General features: G+C 43.1%; 1 protein-coding gene across 1 annotated transcript in view; it reads right to left on the reverse strand.

Moving 5' to 3' along the window:
* The window catches only part of DOCK5 (dedicator of cytokinesis 5), a 69214-nt gene that overhangs the window by 16542 nt on the left and 29645 nt on the right, over positions 1 to 23027 (reverse strand). The window contains exons 15-41 of the mRNA XM_082072485.1: positions 22846 to 22944; positions 22622 to 22694; positions 22023 to 22126; positions 21464 to 21656; positions 20518 to 20615; positions 19912 to 20001; positions 19051 to 19151; positions 17691 to 17825; positions 16706 to 16817; positions 15901 to 15971; positions 14961 to 15067; positions 14594 to 14730; positions 13793 to 13888; positions 13049 to 13147; positions 9941 to 10035; positions 9355 to 9433; positions 8928 to 9028; positions 8014 to 8072; positions 7401 to 7555; positions 6347 to 6432; positions 5987 to 6143; positions 5445 to 5485; positions 5259 to 5349; positions 4261 to 4380; positions 3415 to 3504; positions 2628 to 2732; positions 1328 to 1469 (exon numbers count right to left, since the gene is read on the reverse strand). Coding sequence (XP_081928611.1) covers positions 1328 to 1469; positions 2628 to 2732; positions 3415 to 3504; positions 4261 to 4380; positions 5259 to 5349; positions 5445 to 5485; positions 5987 to 6143; positions 6347 to 6432; positions 7401 to 7555; positions 8014 to 8072; positions 8928 to 9028; positions 9355 to 9433; positions 9941 to 10035; positions 13049 to 13147; positions 13793 to 13888; positions 14594 to 14730; positions 14961 to 15067; positions 15901 to 15971; positions 16706 to 16817; positions 17691 to 17825; positions 19051 to 19151; positions 19912 to 20001; positions 20518 to 20615; positions 21464 to 21656; positions 22023 to 22126; positions 22622 to 22694; positions 22846 to 22944 — 2836 coding nt within the window. The remainder of the gene's footprint in view (positions 1 to 1327; positions 1470 to 2627; positions 2733 to 3414; positions 3505 to 4260; positions 4381 to 5258; positions 5350 to 5444; positions 5486 to 5986; positions 6144 to 6346; positions 6433 to 7400; positions 7556 to 8013; positions 8073 to 8927; positions 9029 to 9354; positions 9434 to 9940; positions 10036 to 13048; positions 13148 to 13792; positions 13889 to 14593; positions 14731 to 14960; positions 15068 to 15900; positions 15972 to 16705; positions 16818 to 17690; positions 17826 to 19050; positions 19152 to 19911; positions 20002 to 20517; positions 20616 to 21463; positions 21657 to 22022; positions 22127 to 22621; positions 22695 to 22845; positions 22945 to 23027) is intronic.

Here is a 23027-nt window from a genome sequence, read left to right on the forward strand (position 1 = left end):
CATGCTAAGCACGCTGCACAGCTTCTAGTTCAGAACTGGGGGAAGGTGAGCCCGTTTAATGGTGTAGGCATCCCCGAGACGCTGTGCAGCTCAATTAATATCTCCAGTACACTATTAAGAAAAAAAAAACAAAGGAAGAACAAGCCATTTTATCATAAACAGATTCTAAGTAAAAAATAAAACCAAGCAAAACCAAACCCTGAGACAACGGAGGCTAAAAAAGCACAAAATTAAAACAAACTATAGAACCATCAACCCTGCCTAATACAACAGGGATCTGGGCACTCAAACTCATCTTTTCCGAAGGTGTTTGTAAGAGTCCGAGAAGAACCTGTACCAAATCCAAGCAATGCAGCTGCTCCCCTTTATAATGGGGCTATGCCAAGGACCCGGAACCAAACACCCCCAAACTCTTGGAAGAGTTCAGATCTGGATCCAAATTCTGCAGTTCAGGTTCATCTTGAGCCAAAACCGTTAGAACAAACACAAACAGATGCAAAGGAAGTAGCTGAAACAAAGCAGCAATAGAAGAGGCATTTTTTGATACCAAGTTTGGTCTTGAATGAATTTTAATTTCCTATGTGGATTTAGTGCTTGGCAGGATTATTGCAAGGGAAGCATCTGGTTTCACTGCTTGAGTTGTGCCTTTGTACATGGACTTTTAAGGCCAAAACGGACCACCAGATTCTCAAGTTTGGCCGGTATAACACAGGCCAGAAGCTCAGTAACGTGTTTTTTACTGATGTACATCTTCCAGGAGCACACCTGCTAGTGCCTGGAAGTCACAAATGACAATCTGAAGCATCTTCACTAGGTTGCAGTTGGTCATGCTCACAATTAAGAGAAAGAGGATCTAATGAAGAAGTTCAAGAAACAGATTTATTCAACCTAAATAATCACTTAACACTTTGTAAAAAGTGACTTCTACAAGGGAAAAAAATACTCAGCCCGTTCATAAATGCTAGTTAACTGCAAGCAAGAAAAGAGCACACTTCCACTTATATCCTGCTTTCACTGCCTGGATTTTACCCTTCCACCTAGAAATACCAAACCGGATCACACATATGCTACAGCAGAAAGAAATGCACAAGAAATCCTGCCCTGCAATCTGTTCAGGTTACACCCCAACAGCAACTCCTCTACCTCTGACAATACCAACCTGTCTCTCTTTTTCAATACATTGACATTCACCACTTCAATTCTGGACGGCCTTATTTTCATGCCTTCAAAGCCCACCCTGGAGCAGTAAGTTCCTTGTTTATTATTGCTGTTTACCAATTCTGTTATTCTAGGAAAGAGGCCAAAATGTCTTAGAAGCAAAAGATACACTGTTTAGGAGAAGCCTTGATCTCCTCTCCTGGAGGGGCAGTGCTGGTCATCTTCTCAGCACTAGGAAACTGGGTCAACAGCTTCAGGTTGAAGTCCTCCCGTCGTTCGTACTCCTTGCCACGGTAGATAAAAATCTTATTCTGTGGGTAGTAGAAGAGAAAGAGAATTAACACTGAACAAAGCAATGAGAAAGAAGAAACACAGGCTGGAGGGACAATCCAGCAACCCTCAGGAGCTGCTCTGCATACAAGCCTTATTGAACGTGTCCATGCCTTCTAGCACTCTTAGAACTCACACATTCAACACACAAAATGTCACTCAGGGGACTGATTAAGAGAACAAGCACCCCAAAAAGTTCTTTAATGCACAGAACCACAAGGTCCCTGCCAGACCACTCACGGTCTGAGTTAACTGAGGGATCTCTCCATGCACAAAGACACAAGTTTTACCTCCAATCCACTCCTGACTCTCTTCAGCTACCATTAAAAAGTGGTCAGCTATGGCAGTTTTGCACCATAGACCATGGCCAATTATTTTTCCAAAGTGGCCACCAAGCAGAGGTGGTTTCTGGAAGGGATGGATTCAAAAACACCACCTGGAACTAAAGCCTTCGATGCCATCCAGTTCCCCAGTCCTAAGTTAACATTCTTCTTTTTTATTAAGCTTGGCTTCCATTTAAGGCCAGCGACTTCAAACAATTCCAGTCTGAAAATGCAAATGTTCCTTAATTTTAAATAAGAGTTGGGAATATTTTCTAGTGTTCTGCACCCTGCCCATCTGACTCACTTTGTTCTCGTGTTCCAGCCAGCACAGATCCAGCAATGCTTCCAAACAGGAAGCAACTCTGCATTTTAATTCTGCGTGGGACAGGATCTCACTAATGTTCTTGAGCATTGAAATGATCCACGTCCTAAAAATTAGGTTGATTTAGGCTAAAAAGTAACGGGGTAAACTCTTCACAAGCAAAGAATTTTCTAACAGCAATCACATTTCTCAGGAAGTGTATAGGGCACAAATACAAAAGGTTGATTCTGTTTAAGTCCATATAATAACACAATCAGCTAACAAACCCTGTCGCAACACGCTAACTTGATTAAAGCTGCTCACACCAAAAATCTGTTCTCTTACTTGTCTCTTTTTATATGCTGAAGTGCTTTGAAATACTTAAGGGATTTAGATTTCTCAGTGTCATTCAAAGGAAAAGGAGTTTGGCGTCTGAATTTTCTTGGAAGCTCTGCAAAAATTGTGACTTTTAGGGTACCCAGCAGTCCAGGACTCGAGTGCTGAAGAATTCTTACCCGGAGGAAAGAGGGGAAACCCTGACCGTAGTACCCGACAGCAAAGTATTCTGGTTGAGGTCTCATTGCCTTCATAATATTCTCATAAAAAGTGGCTCGTTTTTTCTGAAAAAGAAAAAGTCACCAGCATTTTTCTTTTTAACTACAGTATCTCATACTTATCCATTTACTTGGTTAAATATTTGGTTTGTCTGGGCCAGAATCAACTTCATTTCCTGGTCTGCAGACATGAGAACGATGCCATGCTTTTCAGGATTCCAGGAGGATACTTGAAATCCTCAACTATTGCACCACAAATTAAAAACAAATATGTTCTGAAGCACAAATGGTGACAAATGTCAGAGAACTGGCAGAAATAAAACTGGGCAGATGATTCTCCAACGAAAGAACATAAAGACCATCTGGTTACATCTTTAACCACTAAAGACATAATTCAGAACCAAGATGATTCTATAGTTCTGTGTTCATACACGGTAGTTTAATCACAGAAATAATGAGGTGATGGGATTTATGGAGCCTGAAAACACACCATGCAAATGTTACCTTATTGGATCTACACTAAGAATCCTAAACATCTGCACACAATATTGTCGTGCTAATTACAAGGTCAAAATCACACACTTTAAAAAAAATACAAAAACATTCTTCTAATAGTAAGCTTTACAAAACCATGGGGGTTATGTTGGTTTGTTTGTCTTTAGCGTAAATGTATTTTGGGCTTATCCTGCTCAACAATATTAATTTAAGCAGTCAGCAGCCTGCTGAAAATGGAGAAAAAACATCTTACCAGGAGATTACCAAGCCCCTCATAATCAAAGACCTTGTTTTCGTACATGTCAGCCAACTCTTTGCTCAGCTGAATGGCTTTTTCCCACATCTCCACGGAGGGCGAAGGGAGGCAGGTGGGGGCAGAAGAGCACAAGCGAAATAAAAGAGTGAGTTAAAAGCGTTCGTTACCGCAGATAGGCAAACAAAAACTTCAGCTGATTTTCATTCAGGCAGCACTTTAATGCACTGCCAACTTTCCCTTAGACTCCACGCTGTACATTTTTTGCAGTAATTATTACAGTCACACAGCTCTTTTGATTTGTAAATCTGAAAGCGATTTACAAAGCAAGGTTTCTAGTGTTACTCCTGATAGGGAAAAACTGAGGCACAAATTGGTGGAAGGACATGTCTGAACAGCAAAGGAGAGAAGCCCAGGTGGGCTTGTCCTGCACCAACACTTCATCCCCTCCATCATCCTTGGGTTTGTGTCGGTCCTGGTAGAACCAACCAACACAGGCTCAGCATCAGCCAGCCAAGCCGTACTTACCGCAACGCAAAACCCTGACAAAAGCCATTACCCAGAAAAATAAAGGAAAACACCTATAGCTTTCTCATCTACACATTATTCTTGAACAGGGCTAATTTTTTCAGATGCTCTTTGACTAACAAGGAAACAGAAGGATTCAAATATCACCAGGATGCACACATGCCCTGCCCATGCTCTTCATTCAAAAGCCAGGCCTAAGCATCAAAGGCCTGTTACAGAATCACGTCTGCTTTTCCCCTTAAAACCAACTTCTGCCAGCTACGTTCTCCAAGCCAAGAATTCACCGGCGAGCTGCAAGAACACTGCAGAGACACTCACTTTGCCCCTGTCAAAGAAGGAGATAATTTCTTGGTAGAGCTTCTCCTTGAGCTCCTGTTGTGAGTAGACGTAGTAGCTGTCCCTCTGCAGCAGGTGAGGGACACACGGCTTCTCCGACCACTAGGACAGAGGAAAAAAAGAGGCAAAGCTGAAAGAACCGCAACATTCTCGCATGAACAAACCCTTAGAGCAGACAGGGTCGCCTTCTGCAGGATGCATTCCAGACAAATCCATCAGCAATGCAAAGGGAGAGCAAGGAAGGTTTGCAGTGATATAAGCTGAGCTGGCTGGCTGATGTAAAGCAGGAATGCACAGAAACACTGCAGCTCAGCACCACGCTCAGAATCACAAGTAGCCAGCAGGCAGGAACTTCTCAAACCGCGTCCCATTATGCTCTTCCACTACACGCATAAGCAGCCAGAAAGCTTTGGTTAGACGCAACTTTTTTTCTACGTTAAAAGTTCATTTTAAGAAGTCATCTGAACTTGTAACAATTTTTTGAGTCATATTTAAAAATCACTTTAACATGTTAATGCAAGTTTAATTATATATGCAAAACTGGTGTGATTTTGGCTTAAGATCTTATGCTGAGACACTAACTGAATATGTATGTTTTATTAATCTGTGGAAGACAAGAAGATGTTGACTTAAATCCAGATTAAGATGGCTTAGGCTAATGTATTTTATACTGTTCACGCAGAAGTGGAAAAAACTGTACTATGGACATTTTCTCCCAGTTCACTATAGCACTTTTTTTCACCAAGAGTATGTAACAAATTGAGGGCAATAACATTCTTGTTTTCAACCATTTAGCTGCTGTGCAATTTGCAAAACCGTGAAACTCCTTACTGACCACTACAGCTTCAATAATGCAAAGTCACAGGAAAAAGAAAAAGAAAAAGAAAAGAAAAGAGTTAATTGTTTATTCTGAGCTGTTTGCACTTCATTTAAAACGCACACCCTGACAGTGGAAACCCGAATTTGCTTTGGTGTAATACCTGGAGCAGCTCTGCATGGAGGAGGAGAGTGTACGCTGCCTCTGTGAAGTTCTCACAGTCCGTGTGCAGGTCTCGGAGCTTATAAAGATACCTAAATAAACAATAATCAATAGTTCTTTGATGGGAAGGACTCCTGTGTACACGACACCAAGAGAAAGAAAGGCTCTATGGAAGGAAACAGCCTACCTGATATAAATGTCCTCTCTTTTCTTCTCCTTGTAAAAATTCTGCCAAGAATAGAAACAAGTCAAACTTTCATGATTGTGCTAAGGATTTGCATCATCACCTCTAGGCAAGCAACTTAAGCATCAGTTTTAGACATTACTAAGATCTTTGCTGATATTTTGCCTGCTTAGGTGAATATATCCCTGCAAACATCCCTTTAACACAAGGTGGGGCTACTATCCCCTCTAGAAAAGGGGTAAGGCAAAGAGAGACAGTGACTGTCCAAAGCTACACAAGCTCTTTGCAGCAGAACAGGGAAATAAGCCCACGCTCCCCAAACGATCAGCGAGCCATCCTTCCTGCTTGTATTTCAGGGCCTCAGATTACCAGGTAAAAAAGGACCAGCTACATCACTTAATTTGAGACTGTATGTCTTTGTTTTACAGCTGGTAGCCTGATTCAGGCCCACGATTAACCAGAAACGGCATCAAGAATTCCTGCAAATCCTTCAAAACCCACAAAAGCCAGGTTGGTAGAGCAGCACCCGTATCCGAACCCCGTACCAGCACGTTGACGGTGCAGCTCATGCGGTTCTCCTTGCTCTCGTCGTGCATGATGGTCCTGTAGTCCAGCAGGTTCTCCAGCAGGCTGCTGACCAGCCAGGCGAACACCTCCCCAGGCACAGACAGGTACTTGTGCTTGCGACAGTGCTCCAGGAGGCTACAGGGACCCCGGGGGGACGAAGGGAACACTCAGTTATGGTTCTGAGCCGTGGTGATGAAACTTGAGTGTAAACCACCCAAACAGCCACTCAAACAGTCAAATACGTTTCACTGCCTCTCTGTTCACTGCAGGAGTGAATTAGGGTTTCTTTGCGTTAGAAAAATAGCCAAAGAAGAGTCGACGTTTGCTATAAAACTTACAGTTTCTCCAGCAAAATCTTGTATTGCTCGTCCCCTCGGCCACCTTCCACTTCCTGGTCCAGCTTGGTTATCAACTCGTTTTCAAACTGAAAAGGCAAAACCCCACAATTAAACAGACGGCAACTCTCAAGAGCGTGGTCTGAACACCACTAATGCTCGTGGCTATTCGTTTTAACTGCCTCGCCATCAGACGCTGGTTTTACAAGCCAAGCTAGAGGACTCTCTCATTTTTGAAGCAGAATAAAAATGATAAGAAGCCAAGATGAGACATTGGAGCAAAAAAATCCAAGTCCTTCCTCTTGTCCTTGAGTCACTGGAAAGTCCTGCTCTGGGGTAATTCTGCCCCTTCTCCCCCATCCACGAGCTGCTCAGTTTTGCCGGGATAAAGCATTCCAGCAGCTGGCTTACAGATGATAACGGTCATTTACTCGCCCTAAAGAAAGTGAACTACTACCATCAGTTAAGAGCAAGTCACAAGTCTCTGGCCATCATTAGCACTTGTGACTACTAATTAAAGCAACTTATAATGCAAGAGCCAAGTTCTGTGTGATTATCTGCCTGGCCATGAAGATATGCCCTGTTATGTGCAAGCAGTTAAAGAGGGATTAGTCAACATGTAAGCAACCACATAGTGTTAACACTTGACCGTCCAGTAATTTTCTTTATATAATTTACATTTACAGCCAAAGATCTTGGGGGAGTTTATATTGTTACTATAAATGTAAATAGACATTACTTTTTAGAGTACTCTCTTAGGGTCTCCAAATTGATTCACAATTTAGATGTGCGTATCCACACACCTGCAAGCCCAGAAAGGTACGAAAACAGAGGAATTCATTAATTATCAGTGTAATGCAAAGGTACAGTCAGGGACAGAACTGCAGAGCCCCGACTCCTAAAAACCACTTAATGATAATGTCCCAGAGTTTTTGGCAAAACACTTGTTTTGTGTGAGCTTTTTTCATTTGCTTTGGTTTTGTTTCAATGTTCTTTCCCCCTGCTTGCGCAGTGAATGCTGCGGAACATCTGCGCCAAAGAGCTCGGGCTCCCTCACCATATGGAAGTTTCTGTTCCCGCTGAAGTTAAACTCGCACTGCATCATGTCGAAGAAGATGGGGATGGTTGCTTTGCGGAGCTCCGGCTCCGGGACCAGCGTCACCTCCAGGATCGGCCCCACCATTGCTGGGATGAATTTTATTTTGTGGGGACCTGCAAGAAAATCAAAGTCAGACGCACCCAAACGGCAGCATTTAGATATCCAAATGTTTCAGCACATTATCCATATAAAGACCATAAACCACATTCTGACTAGAATGCATATTTTACATGGATAATGGCTACTTAGAGTTAACACGTTACAGCTCCAAAATTCAGAAATAGTCCAAGAACCGAATTGCATGCGATGCTGCAAATCACAAAGGCTCTCTGAAACATTCTACTCTTGGCATTCATATGGCAGAACATCCTATACAAGGAACCTAAGAAATTAGCTCAGCAGCTGATGTGAGAAAAGATCAGTTTTGACAAGCTATTCACAGAAAAAATAAGAGATTTTGTGCTCTCAAACAGTATTTCCCCACATTAAACATGAGCGGCTTTTATAAAGAAATAAAGGATCCGAAACCCAGTTCAGAGCTTGAATAAAGATAACTCTAGCTGGAACTCACCCAGGTTATACCACATATCTCTTATTTTGAAGCCAATCTCTTTCCTCATGTCCCCATACCTAGAAAAAAAAGCATTAGAAAGAAAAAGCTGAAAAAGTCCTATGCACTAAAATTACCTTTGCAAAGTGGCTGAAGAAATTGAAAGGCAAACCCACCAAATCTATTACCCTCCCCTTAAAAAAACCAGCACCCACAAACCTGCACAGCCAGGGCATTTATAGCAAGGGGCCTGCTGCTTCAAAACACAGTCCTGCTGCTTCACACAGTTCTACCCACAATTTTGTGGGATTTAGTGTTTTCCCCTAGAGCTTTAACTGCTGACATCGAGAGAATGCAAGAACCAGGCTTCTTAAAGCCCTCATGGCAGCAAAAAGATGACGAGCATTAACTAGATATGCCCTAATAAAATTTTACATCAAGATCTACAAAGATATTTAGGCACTTGGTGCCAGCGAAATGCAGGAGTAAAAGCTCTTTGGTGCCTTTGTGAATTTGGCCAAGCTACTAAAAGCTACTACAACAAAAAACAAAGAGAGGGGACTAACGAGTTGCAGGGCTGTTAGGTCTTGCTTACCTACCTTACATTATTCCTGAGGAATCGCATAAGGTATTGCTTTGAAACTATGGCAAGCCTCCTGTTACAGACCTTACAGTGGAAAGAATATTTTGGCAAGGTGCTTAAATTGAGCTCAAAGAGCTCAGGGTCTGTCTGACCAGATTTAGACATCCACAGTGTAAAGACCTGATATTAATATCTGTCCTACTCACCCATCCTCCCTTTATTGCCACTCATTAGTCAAGCACTCCATGGCATGTTTAATCTCATTCTGAGATTGGATGGGTATGTCTGGAGCAGGACAAGTGAAGCTGCTTAAAAGCAGAAAGGCCTGGCAACCTTTAAAATGTAAACTCACTTCTTGATAATTTTGTTGCGTTTGGCTTGTGAGAAGGTCTCCAGCTGGAGGGATTCGTGAGTGAGAAAGGCCACTGCCAAATGGAAATAGTTATTCCAGAGCTGTGGAAGAGAAACAAGTCTAAAACAGGGGAAGACAAAGGAAAAGCACAACCGAGCATCCACTATTTCATCCCTCGCTGGTTAAGCACAGCTCGGCCGCAGTCAGCACGCTGCTCAACCCGGCCTTGCAAAGACGAGGATTTGCTTGTGCTTTCTTGCTGCACTAAGCGCAGTTCAGAACTGGTTTGCATTCAGCCGCTTTGCTATAAAAGATTATGGACGTTTTCCATGAGTACGCTCCTCATTAACAGATCTGTTAACAGTGGGGTTTTCCTGCCTTTCAGCACAGGGGCCACAAGAATTTCCAGAAACGATGGAATTATTACCTGGAGTTCAAAATTTGCTTGGTCCAGAAAGAAGCGGTTGAGTACAGAGGTAAACTGGTTCACCGCCCGGAGGAAAACCCTGGAAGAGACAAATAACATCAAAGAAAAGGTGGATCTTGAAAAAATATTCTGTTGATATTGTCGGTGTGAACATTAAACTCTGTATCACGGGCAGCAGGTTCTGGCCACGCTTTGCTACTTAGCACAGCAGAGAGATAACAAGCCAAAGCCCTAGACCACGTTTCTGTCCAACTGTAGCTGTGTTTGCCATGTGGTTCCCCCAGAACAGAAACCAAAAAGGCTTCTCTGATTTAGGCTGCAGCAGACAAGTGACGGGAGGAAAGGCAGCATGGTTTCCATTGTGTGCCTTTGGGCAGGAGAAGAAACAGTCCCAGATCCTTTAACTGAAATGTGCAGGCACTACAATTTACTGAAATCTAATTTAAATCACCCCAAAACTGTAAAAAATAAGCCTATGTAACTCCAATGATTTGCAAGCCTGCTTGTGTGAGTCCCCCTCCTTTCAGAACCAGAAAGACACCAAAGCAGCAGCAAGACTTAAAATAGCAGCAACTATTATATTTACCTGCTCTGCATCATATTCATGACCATCCAGTCGGATGCATAGACATTTTTTCCAATCAGATCCTTAAACATAATGAATGTTTCCATCAGGAAGTCCTGTTGGAAAAATAAAACCATTGGGTTGAACATGGGAGTCTTTTATCTACATGAAATGCAAATGTTTGTAACGGCATTGATTAACGACTGCATTGATCAGCAATCAATACACTGCACCTCCTAAGAAGGATGTCTTATTGTATGGGTATATTCCAGTAACTACATTATTTCTGACATCCCATCCATTTAATTACAGAATGAGAAATAATTTCACAGAACATGTTGATGTGTTTAATTAAATTTATCTTTACTGTTTTGAATTAAGCTGTGTTGGAGCGAGTTCTGGTGTGCAAGCTGGGTAAAAAGCAAAACCAATAGTCGAGGATTTGTTTCCCAAGGTCTGAATGATGACAACGTAACGGCCCTATGCAGAGGGAATTGAGTGACTGTCAGCAAGTTTGCTGATGACACCAAGCTGGGAGGAGTGGGTGACACGGCAGAGGCTGTGCTGCCATCAGAGACCTGGACAGGCTGGAGAGCTGGGCAGGGAAACATTTAATGAAATAGAACAAGGGCAAGAGTGGAGTCTTGAATCTGGGTAGGAACAACCCCAGGGTCCAGTATAAGTTGAAGAATGACCTATTAGAGAGCAGCATAGGGGAAAGGGACCTGGGGGTCCTGGGGACAGCAGGGTGACCATGAGCCAGCACTGGGCCCTTGTGGCCAGGAAGCCAATGGGACCTGGGGTGGGTTAGAAGGGGGTGGTCAGTAGGTCAGAGAGGTTCTCCTGCCCCTCTGCTCTGCCCTGGGGAGACCACACCTGGAATATTGTGTCCAGCTGTGGCCCCTCAGTTCCAGCAGGACAGGGAACTGCTGCAGAGAGTCCAGCGCAGGGCAACAAAGATGCTGGAGGGAGTGGAGCATCTCCCGGGTGAGGAAAGGCTGAGGGAGCTGGGGCTCTGGAGCTGGACAAGAGGAGACTGAGGGGGGACTCATTCATGTTTCCAGATATCTAAAGGGGGAGTGTCAGGAGGATGGAGCCAGGCTCTTCTCGGTGACAACCAGTGATAGGACAGGGGTCTCTACAGATATAAATGTACCTGTGAGCACTTAAATGGATTGTATTCTCTACAAAGACAACATTTGAAAATAAGAGGGACAAAGAAGGTCACATGAGAAATGACCACCTTGCAAAGATCACTGATAAAGAAAAAGTTCTGTTGAGCCAAACAGCTCGCTCTAAAGAATTGGCAAGAGACATCGCTGTAGAGAGAGAAATGGGCATTTGGTGCTGCCTCAGGAAAAATCCTCTAAGCATTATTAAATCAGAGCCTGATGGAAGGGTCTGGACTTGACAAGGAGCACCTTGAAGGTATCAATTAACTTATAACGGTGTTAAACGAACCAAGTAATGATGCAGTGCCAGGACTGAAAATACCAAAACACATAAACCCCACAATAAACAAAAAAAACCCAATACACCCAACTATTGTAGCAAAACAAAACGCAATGTTCTGTTGGTATTAACAACTACCGCACCACCACAAACACAGGCTTGCTCCTGTAGATGTAAAGATTTATAAAAATTAGATTACAAATTGATATTTTTGATCAGGATCTGTTTAAATGAAACGCAGGTGGTTTTAATGAGAACTCACCCTCTCGATACATCTTCATGCAGAAGCTTTATGTGTATACACAGAAGAAATATAGAAATATCCTACTATTCTAGTCAGAAGATGCAGAAGCATGAAGCAAAACATCTTCGACTTGTGAGCTGAGCTTTACTCTGAAGCTTACATTTTAGGAAAGCTTTTAAGCACCTGCTTAACCCTACCTTCAACCTGGCTTACAACGGTTGGGCTCAACTGCTCTGCAATAAGGAGAAAAGATTGTGAATAGAGGCCCACTCAACGTAAAATTTGTTTCAGTTCTGGTCTGAATCCATCAGGTTTGAATTCCATCAGATTTGTTTTCCTAGCTCTTCCTCCTCAGATGCAGGATTTCTACACAAGCTTGCTGAAAAGCTTTTCACTCATTTACTTGAACACAAGCAAAATTCCTCAATCTACCTGGCTTTTGTTTTGGCTTTTGGGTTATTTTCCAGAAAATTATTCGGGTAACATAGAAAGCAATTCTAAAACTAGCTGAGGAGTTCCCTCCGCAGCCAGTGCAGGCGAGTGGCCTTTGAGATGCGGTGACACCAACGTGTGTGTCCTGTAGGTGGCCACGTTGCTCAACAGATCACAAGCAATTCCGGGCGCACAGGGAAGGAGAGATCACCTTGTCATCCCAAATTGATGACAAACCTCTTCTTGTGGGTTTTGATCCAGCTTTTACAGGAAGAACAGAACTCCAGGCTCTTCCCCAGATAGTATTTCAATAAACAAGCGCTTCTAAGTCGCAAAACAAAGAGTACGGGGACAAAAATAGACAGAACAGGTGCTGTGTCACACTTCAGAGACTTGTAGAAATTCTGATTTTGGTTCTGACTTGTTCTGAGCAGTCTAAAGAAAAACCTGCACAGAGTTGTTAATTCTGGGAGCCTCAAAAAAACCAACACCTAATTTTCACCTGGATTCATATTGGAAGTCTTTGGGGACACAAATTTGATGCAGTTTTAACATGGAAGGAACTATTTGCATTGCTGCCCACTAAAGCAAGACTAAAGCTTTTAATTAAACTCTAGAGGAGAGGAAAGAAGTAGAAAGAAGTAGATAAAGAGAACAGGATCACAAAGAGATACCATGAGATCAAGAGAGGGGAAAATGCTTTTCCTTTTCATCTTCACTCACTCTTCTGGTTCCTGACTTTAATTGCACAGACTTAAATAGTCATTAAACGTGTTTTTAGTCAATGACACAACTGCTTTTCTCAAGCTCTACTGAGTCAGCACCATCCACTGTGCATTCCCAGCAGGGGCGATGTGAATATATCCCCAGTGGCTGTGGCATTAGGTGCCCATAAGTCATTGCTGACAAACAAACTGAACGCAGCAACTTGAAATGACCTTTGAGAAGCAAGAGTGTGATGTGTTATGGACTGAGCCAATCCCCCAGTCAGGCTGACTTACAATGATGTCCTGCCTGGTTTTGAAAGTATTGATGTAATGGTTGTAATGGAAATCTTCCATCTGCCTCAGGATGGCTGTCATGCAGGCCACAAAAATACCCTAGAAGAGGAAAAACAAAACATTTCATTTTTTTCCGGTATTGAGCACCGTAAATTTGAAGGGTGGTATATGCTGCCACAGTTCTGCCTAATCAAATATCGCTGATCACGATCCTGATCATTATGTCCTGACATCAGTCTGACTGTTTAGTCCTCTACCCCAAAACGTTCAGCTCTTGATATTCTCGTCTTTCTGTACATGAAGTACAGGGCAAATTAACACATACCACCTTGGTAACAACGTCTAAGGTGCCACACAGGAGTCAGAAATGCCCCTCGGAGATGCCTCATCCTTCAGGATTTAATCCTATTCAGCCAAGGTGACAAAAGAGCATTTTTTCAGGAAACACTCCTTGTGTATTAGAAACTGCATTGAAACCAAATTCTTTCTACACAAGGGCCCAAAGGAACTTGAAATCACAGCCAACTGTGACTCGGTTCAAACTGCCGCTGGAATAGGACCATTTGTATCCTAATACCTGGTCTCAGAAAACCACCAAAAGCCACGTTTGAGTGGCACAGAAGCCCTGCAGGAAACGGAAAGATGATTTCATAAACCACTGCTGCACACTGACATCTCCCAGGAGAATAAATTCCACTAGAACAAATGGTGAAGTAATAACTGAAGCAAGTAAAAGGCTCTCACGATGTGCGGAGACTGTCTGCTCATCCCAATCACCGTGCGGTTTATTCTCCTCAGCAGGCGTTCCATGATCAGCTGGATGTGGGCAGCAGTGGGACCCTGGGGACAGCCCATAAAGAAAATCTGAGGCAATTCTTAATGTACACTGTTCTATAGAGTGCTCCCTGTATGGGAGGAGTGTCCTGATAGTGGTTATTGTCATTAGAGGATGCAAAAAAGGAGATTTCAAACACACGAACAATCGATTCAAATACTGTAGGTATACGCTTGGTGAAGAGCTAGCAGAATGGATATATATCAGCTTTGTGAGCTCATCCTGGCATAGCTAAACCAAAGCTGCTGTTTTGATTTGGCTTTGTTTTCCCTAAATAGCTCTACAGTTCAATCTGTTCTTTTCACAGCAACTCAGAATCAATTTCCATGACTAATGTGGCAACTAACTGTATTCTCCTGACCGTTATCCCTATTTCTCAGCAGAGAAAATGAGAAACCAAACACTTTTATGACTTGCTCCAAATAATTCAACAAGCCACCAAAGTAGCGGGGAATAACATTTTGGTCCCTAGAAAGCAAAGCAATTGCTTTTTGTACTGTAGTGATGTAGTGATGTAGTGATGTAGTGTACATGTAGTGATAACCACTAACTCAACCTTTCACGGTTGCTTTTTAGACGTAGCTACTCGACGTGCAAAGATATTACAAGAACGACTCAGCAACGCAACACAATTGCTGTAAACATCATTCTTTAAGGCATAAGTTGAGAAGAATGAACCTTAATTTGCACGCTCGACAGTTGATGCTCACCACATCTTTCCGATCCAGGACTTCAAGAACGCTGCTAAGCAGCTGTGAGGAGGCCTCGTGGTCAGGCTTGTTTGAATTGTCATCCAACTGGCCACTCAGCTGATCTATGAGCAGCGGCAGAAGAGCATCTCTGCATTCTAGAATACAGAACAGAGCACCACATCTCGTTGGTCTCAGCAAGTTCTTCAGCATTCGGTATACACAGGTACCACACAGTAGCTTTCAGCTCATCACTTTATCCTGGACACCAAAACAAGCTTAAATCCACTTGAGAGACCACTAACAGACTAGAGAAAGTCATAAATGACCTGGAATTTTACGTATGGCATCAAATAGTACCCTGTCAGCTTCTGCATTTGCTACTTACCAGACTGTTTAAACAGGTCACTCTCGACTATCTTGGTCATGCAGTTGAGCTTCTGTCGAACCAACTGGTTGTCGGGAATACTTTGGATGAACTTGCTGAAGAGGACACTGGGGTGCAAAGCACAAGGGAAGTGGACGGTCAGCACTTTCACCCAGAATTATTCCATCCCACACTGTCCTGCACCACAGCAAGTCAAGCAGTTTTGTCACTGTGTGGAAACGTTACCTACAAGTGGTCTCCAGGCAAATTATTATGGAACCCTAACTTATTTTCAAGACACTTAGCACAGGGCTTTTAGTATAACTAAACAATAATCGAAACTGCAGGCTTAAACATCTTAAAATAAAGCTTGCATCCCAAGACACGCTAGAAGTTTCACAAAAGCTTATAAATAGGCAACACTATCTGACCTCCAGTGCCAGCGTACGATGATCCTACTCACTTTTCATACAAAATGAAAGCAGAATCTTGCAAAGCTTCAGCAGACCGCTGCTGATAACACTGAAACACTGCTGTATACAACGACAAAAGTGTATCCTTCCAGATGCCCCTTCCATCAAGAGTGATGACTCATTTCAATCTGAGATTCCATTAAATTAAATTCCATGTACATTTGCTGTCTGTCTACTGGTTACGAGCAAATTACTTGTGTCAGAACAAGGGGGCATGGTAGGGAGTTTCTGGGCACCAAAGAACAGAAACCAGTGTCATGAATTTCCTGAAGAAATACAAGTGTTGATTTCCTGATCATGCCTTTGTCACACAGAATCACTGTGTGATTCCTTCGCACTCAACTGACTTCCTTTAAAGCCCTGCAAGCGCTCCCTCATAGTCATGCATCACCACATCATGATCAGAGTGGCTGTTTTTAGGAAAGTTTCCAAAATTCTCCCCAACAGATGAGCTGGACTTGGAGGACAAACAAACTTAATACAGTTACCTGAGCTCAACAGGGTCAAATACCAGTTTGACATCATTTATGATGCTTGGCAAATACTTTAAAGCTGCACCCTGCAAGAAATTAAAAAACAAGGACATGAAAGACACGTGGAAAGTGAGACTACCTAGTTCCTTCTAAAAGGATGTAAAGTTCCTCTGTGATGTTCTCTGGCTGCTGACAGCACATACTCTGACTGCATGAGAATCAAAGCTGGGCTTTAAATCACCCAAGTGCTAATTAAAAGTTTAGAATCAATCTTTCCTTCAAACAGATAAAAGCACATTGGCTAGAAGAACTGAAATACAGCAACCTCAAGGCCTCACTGCCTTCAACAATTCAGCAGCCTCATTGCAGGGCTGCTCTGCTCCTCCTCAGAGCATCAACAGAAGCTTCATAATCAGGTTGACATGAGAAAAAGAAGGAAGTATAAAATCTAAGGCACATTTAAAACTAATTCGTTTTTTCATTACTTTCATTCCCAGCATCGTGTTGATTTTTGCAGTGGTTTAACATTTCTATCTCCATCACCCTCATGCGTGGTGTTCCCAGTTGAAGCGTCTCCCACACTGCAGCAGATCACATCTTCAGCCAAAGCTCTCACCTTCATTGGATAAACTTTGGGGCTTAAATATTCCTTTCCTGTCACACACAGTTCATTAAAACAGACGTTCAGAGGTGCTGTGATTCATCTGAATGGGTTTTATGTGCCCCAAAGCTTGTGCCTTTCTCTGCCTTCCCCTTTCTCCCAAAATTGTCTTGGTTGATCTAATAAAAAATATTAGTCCTCCCTGCAAATTCTGCATACCTTAATCTTGACAGCCTCCTCTAAAGGCCGGTCCATGAGGACATTGAAGGAGAGGAAGAGCTTGCGTATTGCATCATTAAATTCATCCCCATCTTCACTTTTCCCATAAAACCTACAAAGAACAGCAAGAGCTAGTTAGACACATAAATCTAAGCTAACAGTGTCACAGCAGCTGAAAAATTATTTTATCACAGAATCCCAGGATGTCAGGGGTTGGAAGGGCCCTGGAAAGCTCATCCAGTGCAATCCCCCCATGGAGCAGGAACACCCAGCTGAGGTTACACAGGAAGGTGTCCAGGCGGGTTGGAATGTCTGCACAGAAGGAGACTCCACAACCCCCTGGGCAGCCTGGGCCAGGCTCTGCCACCCTCACCAGGAAGAAGTTTCTTCTCAAATTTAAGTGGAACCTCCTGTGTTCCAGTTTGAGCCCATTACCCCTTGTCCTATCATTGGTTGTCACCGAGAAGTCATCCCATCAGTTTCCCAGGGATGGAGGTGAGGCTGACCGGTCTAGAGTTCCCCAGGTCCATCTTCTTGCCCCTTTTGAAGACTGCAGTGCCATTTGCTTTCCTCCAGTCTTCAGGCACCTCTCCCGTTTCCCAAGACTTGGCAAAGATGATGGAGAGCAGTCCAGCAATGACCTCAGCCAGCTCGCTCAGCACCCGCGGGTGCATCCCATCCAGCCCCATGGATTTGTGGGTGTCCAGATTGCCTGACTGCTCCCTAACCCTGTCCTCATCAACCCAGGCAAACTCCTCCACTGTCCTGCCTTCCTCTGGGGCCTCAGCGGTTTGGGGCTCCTCAGGAGTATTTCGATTTGTACTAAACTTATTTTTTCCAGCTATAGACAAAGGGCAGAAAAATACTCTTCTTCATAATTGAAGGATAGAGGATATCCTGAACATCCCCTCCAGTGGTGCTGACTGGAAGTAACTTGGCTGACTTCCAAAAGGAGACATGAGGACGGTAATGACTTTGGTCTCACCTCAGGTACAATATTCGCGACTGAACAATGAATCGGAACAGGTACTTCAAGGCTTTCAGGGCAGCAAACAGCAATTCTGTCTTGCTGGAGTCATCAGCATTTCCCACGTAACAGTTCAGTACTTTGGTGAGTTTCCTTTGGAAACAGAACAAAAAAGGAGAATAAAGATAGACCCGGTTGAGTTTCTGTGTAAGTGCAGCTTCCCTATTCCAGAGAGGAACCACAGTCTAATGAACAGATACGGCACAGAGGTTCCTCTTCACAGCCTATTTCCTTCTGAAATCTTTGGCTTCACTGGATGCCAGATTTTCATAACCAGTTCACAAATTCTCAGAACCCTACAGACTTGTCTATGAATTCCTGCTCCTTGATCTGCTTTTGTTCTTCCCCAAAACGAAGTGTTTAGGAAGCTGGAAAACCCATTTCTACTGAAAGCGGCCTGACACCTTCTCCCCGTGTTGGCGTTCCCACCTATGGAGCACACAGTTCCCCACTGAGCGCTCTAAGAACGGGGGACAGAAGCTGCATAAACACATTATGAGTATCTGCTGTCTAGTCTCCGCCAAATCAGAGGATCAGCATCTTCTATGAGTGCTTTGGCAGCTGATATTCAGGCAAAATCCCCTTCATTACACAACTCACAGCACCCAAAGCCATGGGCGAGTGACAGCCAAGCATCCAACAGCTCTTACAATTGCGCAGTCTACAGGTTGACCGAAAGGAATAAATTTTCACACGTATCTAAATAAATTCTGCACATCAGCTTCTTCCTTCCCTGATAAAATAGGACTAATGATTATGATCTGAGTTTTTAAAACTGCTTTGAGTTCCACAGATCAAAACGCCACAGGGCAACAGAATTACTCCCATTGTCCATACCTCCTCCACTGCAAATTTCTTCCAAACAAATGACAGTCTATGTGAGAGATTTTCAATATCCTAGTGTAATCTCATGTAATCTGCATGTTTAAACCCTACCGTAGCATTTTGCCCTGTTCTGAAGTCTGGGGCCTCAGCTGTAGCAGCCGGTGGTGGTGAACTCCGCTCTTATCTCTGCTACCATCAACCACAATGTTGCTTGTGCTGTTTCAGCCACGTCTGGTTCTGCTTCTGCTCCCCGTGACCCCATTCAAACACACCCCTAAAACTGCAGCCCGGAGCATACAGACTATTCAAACCTCCTTCTGCTCAAAGGATTTTGGGGGCAGAGTGAAAAGGTTGAGGCAGATACTGGCAAGACAAAACATTTCCATGAGCAGCAATAGCCACCAGACCACACTTCTTATACATTTGTGTTTCTTTATCAAGTTCCAATGACACTGTGAGTGACAGCCGGGGGTTCGCGGTTTCCAATACTTACGCATACGCCAGGGTTGCACTGAAGTGCTTGTAAATATAAGTTTCAAGTACAGGGTTGAAATGCTGGAACTTGATGTCTCCAATCAAAGAAATAATAAATACCTGCCAAAAGTTCAAAAGGAAACAGATGTACAGAGCCACTCAACCTCTAACTCCAGCATTGACTCAGTCTCTAATTGTAAGTCATTTATTCTGCTGCGTCATTTTTGTTTTCCTAACAGCATTAATGATACAGGTAGTGTTATTCATATACTAACAGTGACTAAATACTGTGGTGTGCGCGACTAAATCACTGCTCGGAGAGAAGGCAGTGACAGCAGCATTTGGATAGGAAATCTTAGAGATAAAAGGAGCTACTTCTTAGAGCAACACCAGTGACACGGGGAGCAGCACTGCTCAGTCTATGCACAAGTTAAACGGCCACAAAGCTGCTGAACTGCATTTTTCAAAGCTAAGAAATGACACTTTTCAAGCTAGAACTTGAGATTCTGATCATTATACTCAGAGCAAACGCTCAGTCCTATTCCTACAATGACATGTATTAGAGCCAGAACATTGTGTCCCCCTGTATTGACTCCCTGCAGCAACATCAGCTGGATTCATCTGATAAATTGTCTCAATGCAAGAAGTTATCTGAAGAAATTACTGTAAATTATGTAAATGTTAATTACTGTTCTCACTGTGGTCACTAAAAAGCTCAGTGTGTATCTCAGTCCTAGCTCCTGAAAATGCCCTAGGAACTGTTTAAATATAACTTATTTCTCAGAGCAAAATACCAATCGCTCACCTAAAGGAAACAACAGGAAGAGATGGAAAACGTGGCTGAAAAATAAAGACTCTAAATCCACAAAAAAAGACTCACCAGTGCATCAAACACAAGGAAGTCATAGGTTTCATTTTCTGACATCTCCATCATGATGTTGAAAAGCGCATCAAGGGTGTCCTGCAAAAACTAGAAGGGGAAAAAATATGGTTTATGTGCTACTGTCTTTTTATCTTGCAAGAGACCTGCTAAATGCACTGAATTCTGTCCGTACAGTTTAAGCTTGCACTGTGCCAAATCAACCACATCCACTGTACTAACCCATGACATTTTACACAAAGACGGGTCTGCACTGACGCAGCATTTACTGTAGTTGTTCAGCAGTTCAGTAAAACCCTGACCTTGCATAATCCCAAAAGATCCACACTTGTATCTTCTATTTTGTAAAGATCCAAGGAAAAATTAAGTCACTTCTCCCTCCCCAACCCTGTAACATTTGACTTCTGTAATTCTGGTGAATTCCACTAATGAGAGCTCTTGGGGCAAAGTATTATTTTAGTTCTGTTGCTCAGCAGCTACAACATCTCTCCTAGACTGTGGAGAGAGCTTGTGGGTAGAACACAATTAATTAGGAACCTTAAAGGTGAACATCAAGCCCATACAGAAGTGTTTGCGTAACGAGGAGACTCGAATCTCTGTGCACACCTTTACGATTTCTCCTCCTTCCACCTCCATGAGCTTCCTCAGGTTGTGAGCGATGTTCTGAGAGTTGGAACGCCAGTTCAGCAAACCCAGCAGGTCAACTAGCAAGGACAGAACATCAGCAATTAGAAACAGATTACAACACCACAGCTGCCTTCATGTCTGCAGAACAACAAAGAACAAGTACTAGAGGTTATTTTTAGGATCCGCTTATAAGGAAGAGTCACGCTGACGTATACAATATTACCTTGAGATGGCACTTTTGTCTTGGCAAGAAATTAAGTTTCGCTATAAATGGAAGCTTTGGTGTAATCTGATAACGCAAGGCATTTGGTAGACAATTTTGCAAGCTCCTCATTCACTCAAGAGGAGGTATCTCAAGCTGGGAATTTTATTAGAGCGCATGACTTTTCTTACTTATGCTTGTGTTTACTTTAGAGCAGCCTCTCGGAGATGGTTCTTGAAGTGAAAACTGAAACCTCTTGTCCAAATTACATTGAGCTGCAAAACTATTTATCACAGTTCTGGGACGTCCCAGATGGGCACGAGCTGGGAGCAGCTACACAGGTACAACGTGACAGAGCCACACCTGGGGTTATTTTCACATGTTTCTTTCCCAAATTCTGAGTATGCTACACCAAGAGCCTGTCACTGATGGGCGCTGTTTCTATACATTCCGAGAAACCTGTTAGAAACCTGTTTATCCAAACCACATGGGTGGCTTGGATAAAATATAATACAATGGCTTCATAAACATTTTTTGTAGCTTGTACTGGCAACACGATGCCAACAACGCTGGGATCAGGCTGCCATTGACACATGAAACACGATTAAAGCTGAAGCACTATGCCCACAAATGCTGCAACACCAAAAGATTTGCATAAAGAAAGCGTGCTCCTTACTTCAAATATACAGCACGATACTGTTAGGCTACAAATGCAAGACCTACCGTTCTGGGTGAGTTTGGTGGAGCAGATCAAAGTGGCAATCTGGAAACTGTCTTTTGTACTATCTTTAGTGGGTGTGAAGTTGGGTAAATGATGTAGATTTTTCCCCGAGGGAGCCTCCTTCTCCTCCATCTCCATTTTGGTACAAGGAAGAGTTAAATAGCATTTAGCGTCTTCCATTTTCTTGTTATCGCCCTGTGGGTTGAACACAGCGAAGACAAGGGTTACCCCGCACTGAGAACACCTCATCTGGCCTCTCGCAGCTCTCATCTGTGGATGAGAACTTCAACACAGCCAGCCAGAGAGGCCTTTAAATGCCTTTTCACAGCTATAGTTCTTCACTCAGGTTATCTATTTGCATCCCTAACTTTAGCGAACAGAAGTTGCCCCTGCTGCCAATGAACTAAGCTCTTTCCAGAGTGATTTGAAGCCACAGAGGTTTGTTTTTGCACCCCTCACTTTGTAGCTTTAAGCTACAACACACTCTTCCTATTCCTGTGATTAAAGCCAAGGGAGTTGTTTCGATTAAACAAAAGTGAAGACTCCAAGTGCCCAACCTACCTTATACACAATCAAATTGTGTTTGCCGTCTTGCAGCGTTGTTCCATCTGCGTTCATCAGCTTCACAAAGCCCATGCCAAAAGCTCTCTCAGACTTATCCCTAGCTGCAAACAGAAATCTCTATTAGGAATTGCCTTATTTATGCCCATGCACTCCATAATGCAGGTCTCTAACTATGTGCAGCTCCTCTATTTAACAGCATCACACGATCATGCGATGGCAGGAGCAAACTCTGTGATCCCCAGCAGAAAGAACTAAAGAACTCTTCTTCCCCTCTCATCTCAAGGCACTTAGTAGGTATCTGCAACTACACAGAAAACCATCCTCTCTGAAGCATCTCTTGCCACACGATTTTAGTGGTTGTGCTGCTAAATGGACATATATAATTGTATAGATATGCTGGCTGGGATTATGCAAATCTGCTTGTGAAGTCTGGATGTGTAAGTATCTCACTGCATCTCCGAGCTACCTTAAGAGAATTTTTTGAGAGCCTTCCAAGGTCTTAGTGTCATGTTATTGATCTTATTTGGGGGCTCTGAAGGTGTTTGATGAAACCTCTGGCTACAGCACTCCTGCAGATCTTATTTGCCGATACTTACACTCCTGTGATGACCGATGACGGAAGGTGAATCTTAAGTGGCAACGACTGACTTCTTCTATGGCAATGGACACCTGCACATGACAACACAGTGAAACATGCAGCACCAGCAGCCTCTATCTCCAGTCAGTTTACAGGACGTTCTGTTACAGATGCAGCTACTGATTTTAAATTAGTTCTGTTTTCTACACAAAGGAAGCAAGACTGTAAATTACACACTCTTACCTTTACGGTTTCATACCAGCAAGGTTGCTTGACTTGATAATAAACAACAGACTTATATTCGGAGACACCTTCATAACCAGCACCAGGATGGATAGCTTTCTTTGGACAAAAAGACAGGGGGAGGAGGGAAAAGGGAAAGGTAAGGTCTAGAATGAAAGCAAAATGTATCTTAAATCAGCAAT

This window comes from Streptopelia decaocto, assembly GCF_964273445.1.
Source record: "Streptopelia decaocto genome assembly, chromosome: 25".
Lineage (NCBI taxonomy): Eukaryota > Metazoa > Chordata > Aves > Columbiformes > Columbidae > Streptopelia > Streptopelia decaocto.